A 12,105-nucleotide genomic window follows, 5' to 3' on the forward strand; every position below is an offset into this window, starting at 1 on the left:
GAAGGGGCTATCTTTGCTTGAGTTTGCCCTCTAAGCTGGGGTGATTTTTGAGGAGAAACACCTTTTAAATGCTAATCAGTTACAGGGGATAATCGCCTTGTAAACACGCGGATTTTCAGAGTGCGCCCTTGTAGGGCCTGGAAAGTGGCCTCGCCGTGACTAGCTGCTGCATGTCGCTAACATGGTAATCCTGCGGAGTGTCATGCAAATCGTGCGCCTTTTTGGGTGCGTCTAAAGGGAGGCTCTGGGGGTCAGCGCTTACTCATATGCATGGAGCTTAGCTAGAGGCTGTCCAAAGCATCAAAGAGAAGGAAGTGTAGTTTGGACACAGTTGTCTTAGATTTATTAAGATGCATATTCGGGTTTGTTTCAAGGACGCTTTGATTAGTGGGAATGGAATACAGGGTAGAGACAGGGCAGCTCAAACTCTTTTCATACACATTCTTTTGTGCCATATTTTATTGCATTTTCCCAACAAACCGTGGCATACAGTCTTGTTTGCAAACGTATTTTTAATGTTTTCTTCATACGGAAAACCTAGCTAAGCACGGGTCCCTTCGAGAACACCGAGCAACCAGCAGCAGAGTCGGGCCTGTCTTGATCTTCAAAGTACTTCTGCTCTATTCTTCTGCAAAACGCGATCAGGTTGCTGTAGCTCTTCACTTTGTCACAGAGTTCATCGTTAGTCAGCTGGGTGGTGAGGATGGTGAAGAGATGCCCAAAAACCAGAGCATCCAGCTCAGTTGGCCTGCGTGAGTGGGAGACACAAACAGGGGACTCGATTAATTTCTAGAATGTCTTTTAAAAATCAAATCAAATGCAATACACAAGTTCTTTCTTTCACCACACCATTCCAAGGCTTAACCAAAGTTAACAGATTCATTCATCATAGATGCTAGAAGAAAATAAAATGAAAATGGAAGAAAAACAAAGTTGCTGAAAGATGATCTTTAAGTGAGTGTGTTTTTCTGTAGAACTAGAGTGATAAAACCCCTTAAGGACCCAGAGGAGTTTGGGCCTAATTGTTATGTTTTGCACTTTGGAACCTTGAGATGTGGGTGGAAATCCAGGATTTACCACACGACCAAAGTGGGTTTATCCTTAGCAAATGACTTTATCCCACTGTACCTCATTTACATTCTCTGGCGATACCGGACACTCACACTCTTGTTCACAACCAAACACGCTCACCAGCTCTGCCACTCGCATACATCAATTTAAAATCCCTCCCTGCATTTCTATAACCAACTTGCGTTCAACCACCCCGGCCAACGCAATCTAGCACCACAGAAGGCTGTCTCAGGGCACAAACACCATTATGCCCCAAAAACGGATCACTGAGCAACAGACATTTACTCAGTACCCGGGAACTTCCACACTGAACGCATCAACACAGCAGCAAAGCTATCTTGCATTTTCCCTTTCTCCATACTAACCGAACCCACCCACCCACCTCTTTCAGGTCTGCCACAGCACCTGGAGGCCCTGCAATGGCAGCAGCAGTGTCAGTGTGTGGCATATCACTACAGGCTGAACGCAGGTCTTACACGCCATAGCACCAAATAAAACAAAATCAAGTCCACTCTGTTCAACCAGGAAACAGCAAACATCCACCCACTTACTCTGCCATGCGTAGCAGTGGGTGGGTTGATTTTTGGTGGTGACCATTGCAGATAGGAAAGGGGAGGTAAATCAATGCAGAGGTGCAACCTTTTCAAACTGCACACGGGAATTCTCTAGTCACAGCATTAAGTGACACTTACGTTTGGACATCTATTTACATTTAATTTGTAAGCTTGCTGCAAGACATAAGGCACAGGGGCTTATGGTATCCACCAAAGTACAACCTATGAATGTATTAATTGTATATAGCGTGGCCCATGCCCCGAAGAGGACTGCCAAAGGAACGAACCTACATAGTTGGAGGTGAGCAAAAGTAGACCCGTGGGCCGTCTACTCTGTGAGTGCGTGGGTGGCAGAATAATGCATCCAAGGTCAGGAGCGATGCCAACTGCAGGGCACACATTTATATTTAACCGGGTAATAGAAAACTAGATGGTCCAGTAATGTGCAGTAAGAACATGATCGAGATTTATTATCCGAGCACTTTCACAACCACATAAAACGCGTTTCCACAGGGATGCGTAAAAGAAACATCCTGAGTCCGTCCTCGAGAGACACAAGGAGGATACAAGATGGGGAAGGCTCAAAGTGTCAAGCCATGGGCTCCTCGTAGGGTGATGGAGGGGTAGCAAAGCAACTATGGGGAGATAGCTGGTCAATGGTAAGGAAGCAGGCGAGTGGGCAGAGGACTTTAGTGCTGTCAAAGTGCGCCGAGAATCTGAGCCAGTGTAGAAGTGGACAGGGTGAATCTAGGTGGATGTATTGGGAGAACTGTCTGGTCTTTGAGGGCGTGGGGGCGGGGGCTAAGGAGAATCCATGTGTGAGATGCAACAGTTATTCGAGAGAAATTTTCAGCAAACCGTCATTTGGGGATGTTGCACCCACCCTTGGCTCAGCTCAACCTCCTGGGATGCTTTATTGCAGTCCATGGACTCCCACTGACCAAAAACACCCGTCATCTGCCATGGCGAATTACCAGGTTAAGCTGTATGCAAGAGCATTTGAAAGTGTGGGCGCAGTGAATGGGAAAAGACTGCTGTTCAAGGGTGCTGTTGATGGCACCCATATAGGAGATGCAGTAAGATATTCACATCTGTGTGTGGATGCAGCAAAAAGACAATGAGAATTAACCTACTTCACATTATCTTTAAGGGCATCTTAAGCTTCTGATCAGGAGGATGAGATGGCAGTTCAGGCTCGAGGCTTACTCAGTCTTGCTATATGTGTGGGGAGCACCCTAACATGCAGGCCCATTTTCTGCAGCTTAGACACCTTCCTAATGGCCTAGGCGTGAGGTAAGGAGGTGGGATGATTTGGTTCCAGGTAAAAAGTCAGCATCATTGGAGCTGCTACTTTTAGGTATGGGCAATTTCCAATTATTGGGAGGGCTAGGTTCTTTGTATGCAGGGTGTCTATTGTCAATTTCCATTTTAAATTTAGATGTGAAATGTATTAATATTTTTAAAATGTTAACCAACTTCCTTAATCTGTGTACTTCGGTAGTAATAAGGGGCATGGGCATGATCGGTCTCCTATACAAAGGCCGAGTACTGAATTGTTTCACTGTTAGCATCAACCATCAGCTATTTGTGATGTGTTCGTGCTTTAGAAATTTTAGGCTGATGAAAAGCCCCCTCTCCCCCTTAGTAAATGATCCAAAAGCAGTACATAGCTTCAAAATATGTAATGGTGGGCCAGGTTTAAGAGACCATAACCAGAAAAGCCCATTTACATTCACAAGCTTCCACCAAGAAGTACAATCCACAAACAAAATCTGCCGACCATGGCAACTGGTCAGATACATTAGCATCGTATCGATAGGGACTTACAAATCAAAGAATCTCAAAACTAAAGGAAGCACACTGTTTGTATTGAGAATCCCCTTCGCCTGTCAACCAAAGACTAGTCTCTAGGAGGGAGAGGGGGGGTCAATCTCCAACTGCTGGCACACCCTACTCTAAACAAAGAAAACAAAAAAGACTACCTTGAAACTTTAAAAACAAAATCATGGGTTATCACAGCAAAATGAATCTAGCACTAGACTGTTACAAGAAGGTGTCCCACGACGGAACCCCAGTGACTGAAAACGATGGGAGCAACCTTTATGGGAGAAAACCCACTTGTTGGCCGCATAAGCCAGCCTGCAGAGTGAATCCGCCTGTGTGTTTAGAGGACCTGCCAGATGTAAGGCGTAGGGATAAATTCAGGCCTGCACACACAATTTCCATATGATTTGCAAACGCCTTTGAAAAGGGTGGTAAACTGGTGCCCTTTGTTGGTTCAGGTAGAAGAGAGCTGAAGTGTTGCATGCTAGGACGAGAACTTCTGAGTTCTTGATTTTGGGCAGAAAGGCTTTTATTGACTAGAAAATGCATATCAACACAAGGATTTTGACGTATTTCTGCTGCTCTCTTGGGGTCCAGGGACTGCAAACCGTCACTAACACCAGCACTTAATGTGACTGCCATTCCTGTTTTCAAGTGGCTACCAGGTGAGGTTTTAAGCTCCTCAAACAGTTTGGCAAAAGGGGCCACAGTCACAGACAAGGACATAATCCTAGCATCCTTTAAAAAAAACAGAGCGGGAGCTCAGACAATTGCTGCATTAATGCATGCCTCCCAACTCGCATGCTTTTGGTGGGTGTCACCCACCGTGTAAACAGCTTTCTCCCCCGGCCAGCTCCCCATCCACCCATATAAGTCAATGGGCTTTTCACCTGCCCAAAACAAATTCGGCTGTTTCCTCCCACCTGGGGGCCACAAAACGTTGAGAGCTATGTTAATGCACTCGTGGAATGGAGAGCCTAGATCTGCTATTGAGAGGGTAAACCTCGCCTGACGAGGGTCTCGGAAAAGGCCAAAGTATTGAATGGTCTAAGAGGGAAACAGAGTGGACTTTTTGAAGGTGAGAAAGGCCCAGGAAGAATATAATTTCCAGTGTGGTGTGCTGGAACAAATACAGCACAGAAAGGTCCGTCCCTCAGATCAGTTGTCTAGATTAGGGTAAATGTGAACTCTCCTTTAATGAAGGTAAGCTGAAACCACTCCCATAACCTTTGTGAAGACTTGAATTGGAAGCATCCTGCTGAAGTAGCAAACTGGTGGAATTTCCTGTAGTGTAGCCACACAGGGATATGCATATTGGCATCTTGGCGGTGTAGAGCACAAAGCCAGTCGTCTACATGCAAGTCCTCTAAAAGGTTGGATATCGTAACTATCTTGAAACTTTCTTTGGGTAGGAACAGGTTGAACTTTAAGAGATTCAGGATAATCTGAAGGCCCACTCCTTCTTAATGGTGACTAAGTGGGAGTAAAGCTCCACTGAAATATGTTCCTACTGAACCTTCAGCACCACCCTAGCTACAGGAATTTGCTGATCCCTTCCCGGAGAGTTGATGAAAGTTTTTCTGAAAGTAGGTAAAGCAGGAGTGGAATTATTGACACTCAGCCTCCCACTGGAGATTTGTACTCACTGGGATGAAACAGGTCAATTTCTGTTAACGGCTGCACAAGAGACGAATAACCCGTTGGTCATCTTCTGCTTCTCTCATGGTTGGAAGGAGTAGGAATATGAGTCACATCTTCTTACTCACCTGGAAGCCCTTAATGGCCAAGTATGATCTGCCTCGGCCTGAGCAGTTTGCTTAGGAAGAGGATTGTTTATGAGGCGGCTTGGAAGAAATGGGTGACAGGGACTTCGCTGTGAACATATTCGCCTTTTCTGCATTTAGTGTGTCTCTAAATGGAACAACTACATGCCATAATGGACAGTGCTCGGAGCTTCTCATGTGGCCTCCCAAATACGTTTCTTTCTCCTTAGTCAGATCTAACTGCAACAGTTCAAGGTGAGAAACATGTCTCTAGCAGTCATGTCCACATAAGCTCCTTCTGACTCCCACATGTCTAGGACTACCAATCTTGTCTGCATAATGCTTGATTGGAATGCTTAGATTATTTTCATTTGAGAGGTCCACATCGAACTCGCCAATATATTGCCACAATCTAAATTGCAGGCTGCGGGAATGGCACCTGAATCTGACAGGCAGATGTGTAGTGCCCCTTTGGAATACAGTGTATCAAGTGCTTTTATTCGTTCCTGGACTGTGCCCCCACTGATTAGGTCGAGGAAGTAGCACTGCTCTGGCAGAGAGTCGCGGGTACCACTGCCGACTGCTCCGGGTGTTGGGACCACAGACAGTTTTTCATTCAGTGTTCGTAGGGACCACAGATGGTTTTTCATCCAGTGTTCGTAAGGGATATGTTTTGGGTTGAATCTCAAATTGTCTTTGCCTTGTGGATAACATCAGTTTGGAGAGGTAACCCTGATCTATCCTGGCATTCTGTTAAGATGGCTGAAAGAAACCCTGACTGAACCTGTGCTGGCTCAGTACAGAATGTGTTCATGGAAAGTTTTAATTTAACTAGAAATCTACTTAACCCCTAGATTATCTGTGGGTGTATCTTGAAAGTGCCCCTACCCCAACAGCAGTGAAAGTTTCTGGCTGCTGATCCACTGGCGTTTGCAGTAGAGGAGCATCTGGCAGGGGTGCAACTCGTGTAGGAGCAGCCTCTGTCACTTGAGGGCCTTAACGCTGTGCAAGATGATGGCAGCCGAGTTGAGGGTGCTTGCACAGGTCCCGGGGCACAAGGGGAATTCAGAGGACCCTTAGCATTTGTAGGCAGAGCATGCATTTGGACAATGTCCATGAACTAATGGCTGTGGGTTGTGTATCTCCCCACAGCTGGTTATGGGAGCCTGTACAGTGTGGAATTAGAGGTATAAAGAAAGCCTAGGAAGCATAGAGGTCCGTACATTGCTTGGACCTCAAGAGGATCCTAAATTTTTATTTCTTTCAGATGAAATCCTTCAGGAAGTCTGAGCCATTGTTTGTGACTTTTTGGGGTTCCTCCCCCGGCTCTCAGGCTTCCAAGGCTTCCATCGCCCGTTGGATGGTCCAGGCCATTTCTGAGGCCTACATGGGCCTAGGCCTGCAGTTGGAAGAGGAGACCAGTCAACCACAGGGAAGTGGCATGGTCTAGCAACACCGAATAACACACCCATGACTCTTGATAGAGGTCAACTAACATGAAAGGCCCCCGATGAGTACTGTCGATCTGTCCCTCAGTTTGTGAGCTGCATTTGTGTGGCCTTGGTCTTTTGACCAGTGAGTTTTCTCTTGTCCGCTGCCAGTGGGTAATTCTGATCCTAGTGCCTTTCCCTGGAAGGCAGACATATTTCTTTTTGGACCTAGGTTCTCCCCCTCTTTGCTTCTTCTGATATGGCTTTCTCGTCTAAGTGGGTGGAAGAACTGGGCCTTTGTAACTGCATCATCAGGGCATCCCTGTAGTGCCGTAACCACGTGGTGCGTATATGGGGCGTTACAGTACCAGAAAGGTGTGTGTTTGGGTCTGGCATAAGTCACAAATAGCTCTCATATCTCCAGCTATATTCGACATGGTTAACTATCAAATACTACTCACCCTCCCTGCACACAGTGAGGCTTCTCTGGGAATGCCCTGAAATTATTTGCATCCTACAACAGGGAGCCAACAGGCTGTCCAGACGATGCTCTCAGGTACGAACGCCACCCTGCCATCTACGGAGTCCCTCAAGATTCCATTATTTCCCTGGTTATATTTAACTTCTATATGGAACCGCTGGGCTAGATTATGGGTGAAACCAACATCGCAATACACTGGTACGCAGATGATGGACAACTTTAATTTAAGGTAAAGGGCCCACAAGATATCACTAGCCTTGGCCCATGCCCTCCAACGATTTAAATGTGGATGACCAGTGCCTATTTAAAGCTTAACACCACCAAGACCGAATTTGTACTTCTTGGCCACGCTCCAGGCAGAAACCCACTAATAATGGCTGGATGAACTGCGCTTTGGAGGGTTCAACCCTCACCTCACCCACCCAGAAAAATCCCTAGGCTTCCATGTGGATAGTAAATCGATACTTCCAACAGCACATTGTGAAAAATGCGCAAACAGCTTGCTATCAAATTTCTCTACTCCACAAGATCAACCCTTACCTCGATGGGGGTAAGGCTCTCCTTGCAGGGCAACCACCAAGGCTTGGGGGAGGTCTGCGGTGATAGGTTCGGAAGAAGAAGATCCTCAGGCCGAAGGTCGGGAAAGCACTGGAAAGCACCAAGGAGTACTGCGACTGCTTTTATTAGAAACTATAAACCGACATAGCATCTGGGGGGGGTCCCAGCAACAATATTTTTACTCGAGGGGTGCAGAGGGGTTCTCAGTATGAAAAAGAATGAATACCACCGATTTACATTGAGGTGCTGCACTTTTCCAAAATCTCACCTGCTTTGGTGCATGCCTGGTGATGGGTGTAGGATGCTTTTTCAAAGACCAGTAGTTTCCAGCAGTGAAACTGAACGTGCTAGTTCTGTTCTTCAAATAGCCCTCAGAGGCGAGTATCTTTTAGTCCATTTATGTACAAATAACACAGAAGTGTAGAATGCATAAAAAGACTAACACATATACTCATAAGATTTCTCTTTACTAAGAAGGTCTTTTATACATTCGGGATATATCTATACATGCTAACAACACACACACAAGTAATCATAAGCATAGATATCTTTGAGCCGATATATTTCACTCTTTATGGGAGGGTGACTTTAGGAGAGTGAAAGATGACCAGCCTTGTATAATCCCAAACTCCAAACGTCGAAAGGGAAGTTTTCAATGTATTACAAACATATGGGCTGACCACTCACAACCACCGTATACAGGAATAAATAACATACATCGTCCCCAAAGGTACAGGATTCCAAATAAAATAGAATCCCTCTTTGGCTCCCAAAATGTCGTTCCCTGATTGTGACAGGAAGCACTGCGCGTTCGGAATGCAGGCCAGATTTCACTGGAGCCTGCTCTCCCAGCCTCCCCCGCGGCTCCCATGCATAACAAAACCAGTCCTTAAAAGAGAATGGTGCACTTCAAATGGTCAAACACGTCCCTCGCGGGCTTTTCATGTGCCTGCGGTTCTTTCACAAGTGAGAGAAGCCACGGCGTGGCAGCGGCACTTGATCCATTTCTTTTGTAATGAAGGCTAAACAAATGGAAATAAACATCTTTGCAAAATCAAAGTACAACTGTCACCACAAAAAGGCAGCATCCATACTCTAGGCTTCACCCGACAGCTTTGTAAAGAGTGAACTTCTGACCTTCGCGCTCAGCTCTCTCTGTATACACACTTACATACACACACACACACGTGTGTGTGATACACACTCTCATATTGGCCTTTTGTACATTTTAAAAATATTGTTTGTGTGGAACCGAATAGAAGAACAAGTGGTTTTCAAATGTCGCCAGAACCTCAGGGGCATTAACTAATGTTCAGTTCCCCATTAGCTCACCGGAATCCCACGAAAGGCATTATGAGACTACAGTGTCATTGTTTTATTTGACGTTTAGAACGAATTTGAAACGCCATAATTCACCGGGATACATGTGACCGCTGAAAAGCGTAAACTATCAGATCGTGTATTACACAAATGCATACATACACCCTTGCTTTATGTTCCTATAATGTTATCTGTGCTTCCGTATCTAAAACACCTTGATACTCCACGTGTCAAAAATATCTGTTTTGGGGGGTTTCTGCGTTCTTCATGGACCAAGTAGGTAAAGTTTGAAAGAACTTTAATAATGACAGATTGATATCTCATGTCCTATGCAGGAGCTACACTTTACTAGTGTCTCTGCTGCTATCAACTAGGAAGCACAAAGACCACGGCCCTCCAGACACAATAAATATTCTATTGGGAAAGTTGCGCTGGTGGTGCAGTCAGTTGTGAAAAGCTGCAGTGAGGCTTCAATACAAAAACTGGGAGCCAAGAAGTAACTCAGGACTTTGAACAAGTCTGACCAAGCTCAATGTAGACAACTAAGGGCAGGAATTTGTAAAGAATATAAAAAACCACATGCGCTGCCATGTAAAACAAGAGCAACTTAACACTCATGGTTGTGCTGCATATATCTTTGGAATCAACCCGAAGTCTAGAGAGCATATACAGTTTACTGTGTTCATCATAAACATGGATAATGGAAAGCTAGAGAGGAGTCATGGTCCTCATCTGTAGTTATCCTCTATATTTTAAGTCATTCACATCTTGAGGTGTGTACTAGCAGAGTCCTATAGGGGCCTAGGGTGGTTTGTGCTGATTATCAGTTTATCCATTGCCTTACCTTTATTTACAATATATATGGTTCTGTACATGACGTTGCATATGTGTACATAAGAAGTATACAGGATAGTTGTATACACATTAAAACTATATGTTTATGAGATTCTGCAAATATCCTTGTTAATGTGTAGAGCTACAACAACCAATTGCCCAAAAGTTCACAGAGTAATATTGGCACTTCGTGATATTAGTCTAATACAAATTGAAACTGAACAAAATCAGAATATGGTACACGTGTTTGATTTGAAGGGAGGGGAAAATACAACAACATATCCAGAGTGGATAACGAGAAATCTCAGAGTTTTGTGCCTCAATATGGGCGAGTAACCCTTCAGCGAGTTGCAGTATACCAATGCCAGAGGGACCAGTTGTGTGGATTTCTAAAATACAACGGGTCAGTGCGTAAATGTCCACCATTTAAACATTGCAATCCTTAACTTTCCATCCTTAACTGTTTCAGACCCTCAAACGCTTTACCACTTTTTTGCACACAAGGAGAACATCATTCAACTGGGAGGCCTACTTTACTCCTCTCTCGAGTACTGCTTCCAGGGTCCCTCATGTCTCCATGCTGTTCTACCATATATACATTAACCCCTGATGGGCCTTCTCATAACCCACAAACTCCTCCTCCACTCAGAGACAGATCATACACTGATTTACTTTCATGTATTCATTGGTGAGGACCAGTTCTCCCCAGCGTCTAATCGCAATATGTGGTAGAATGTTGTGTTATGTTACTTTGCATTTATATAGCACCTTATGTACCATTGGTATGGTCTGAAGGCGCTGGTAGGTTGAACACCCTTGGGAACCAGAGTTCAAGCCAGTAGAGAGAGTCAAAGGTGTGTGTGTGTGAGCACCGGATGTGTGTGCAGCTGGAGTGGCATTCGTGTAATAGCTGCTCCTTAGCGGTAGGTGTGGTGGTGGCAGGATTTATCCAGACCGAATGTGGCTGCGTTAGGCCTGAGGAGGACGCCTGGCTGGGGGGTGTGTAACCAGCAGTGTTTACTTAAGAGTGATGGGGAGTATGCAGCAGATGTTGGTATGAGAACAGTTATACCGAATGGTGTCATAGTATCTCTGTGTTCTAGTTGAATGGTGGTGTAAAGAAGAGAGTAAGCGTGGTGATGTGATATGATGGGTTACATGCTCTTTCAAACGTTCCATGCACTCCAATCCGCCCCACGCACTCCAGTCCACCCCGCGCACTCCAGTCCGTTCTATTTACTCCGATCCGTTCCGTGTATTCTACAGTTGTTTTATGCACTTCATCCGCATACTTCATCCGTTCCATCCGCATACTTCATCCGTTCCATCCACATATTTCACATGTTCCATCCACATACGTCGCCCATTCCACCCACATACGTCACGCGTTCCACCCACATACGTCAGGCGTTCCATCCACCTACGTCATCCGTTCTGTTCACATACATCACTCGTTCAATCCATATACATTACCCATTCCATCCACATACTTCACCCGTTCCGTCTGCTCTACGCATTCAGCGGCTCTACGTACTCATCCGCTCTATACAATCATACGCTCTACGCATTCTTTCGTTCTAGGCACTCATCCGATCTACGTGCTCTACGCATTCATCCACTCTACGCAACTCATCTGCACTACACCAGTCGTCCGCTCTAGGGCGCTCGTCCGCTCTACGTATTCACCCGCTCTACGCGCTCACTCGCTCTTACGCACCCCTCCTTTCTTACGCACTCATTCGCTCATATGCACTCGTCTGTTCCATACACTCGTCGGCTCTACCCACTAGTCTGTTCTACGCAATCATCCGCTCTACACACTCCTCCGCTCTGCGCACCCATCTGCTCGGCGCACCCATCCGCTCCCCGCACCCATCCGCTCCCCGCACCTATCCGCTCCCTGCACCCATCCGCTCTATGCATTCGTACTTTCCACGCATTCCTCTGCTATATGCACTCATCAGCTCTACAAAGTCGTTCGCTCATACGCAGTCATCCGCTCCATACACTCATCCGCTCCATACACTCATCCGCTCCATACACTCATCCGGTCTGCACATTCATCTGCTCCAGCATTCATCTGCTCCAGCATTCTACAGACTCTTCCGCACTCATCCGCTCTGCACACTCATCTGCTCTGCACACTCATCCGCTTTGCACACTTCTCTGCACTTGCACACATATCCGCTCTACACACTCGTCCGCTCTACACATCCAGCCGCTCTACACCCTCATCCGCTCAACATACTCATCCGTTCTATACACTCATC

General features: G+C 45.9%; 1 protein-coding gene across 5 annotated transcripts in view; it reads right to left on the minus strand.

The window, feature by feature from the left end:
- Positions 1-315: 315 nt before the first annotated feature.
- The window catches only part of MTX2 (metaxin 2), a 969,974-nt gene continuing 958,184 nt past the window's right edge, over positions 316-12,105 (minus strand). For 4 of the 5 annotated variants that reach the window (XM_069616118.1, XM_069616119.1, XM_069616120.1 and 1 more), the window contains one exon: positions 316-748. In XM_069616118.1, the coding sequence (XP_069472219.1) occupies positions 538-748 (211 nt within the window). In that variant the 3' untranslated portion in view covers positions 316-537. The remainder of the gene's footprint in view (positions 749-12,105) is intronic. The other variant, XM_069616121.1, reaches the window with a different exon arrangement.

Source organism: Ambystoma mexicanum, chromosome 9, assembly GCF_040938575.1.
Source record: "Ambystoma mexicanum isolate Mex_15411 chromosome 9, UKY_AmexF1_1, whole genome shotgun sequence".
Taxonomy (NCBI): domain Eukaryota; kingdom Metazoa; phylum Chordata; class Amphibia; order Caudata; family Ambystomatidae; genus Ambystoma; species Ambystoma mexicanum.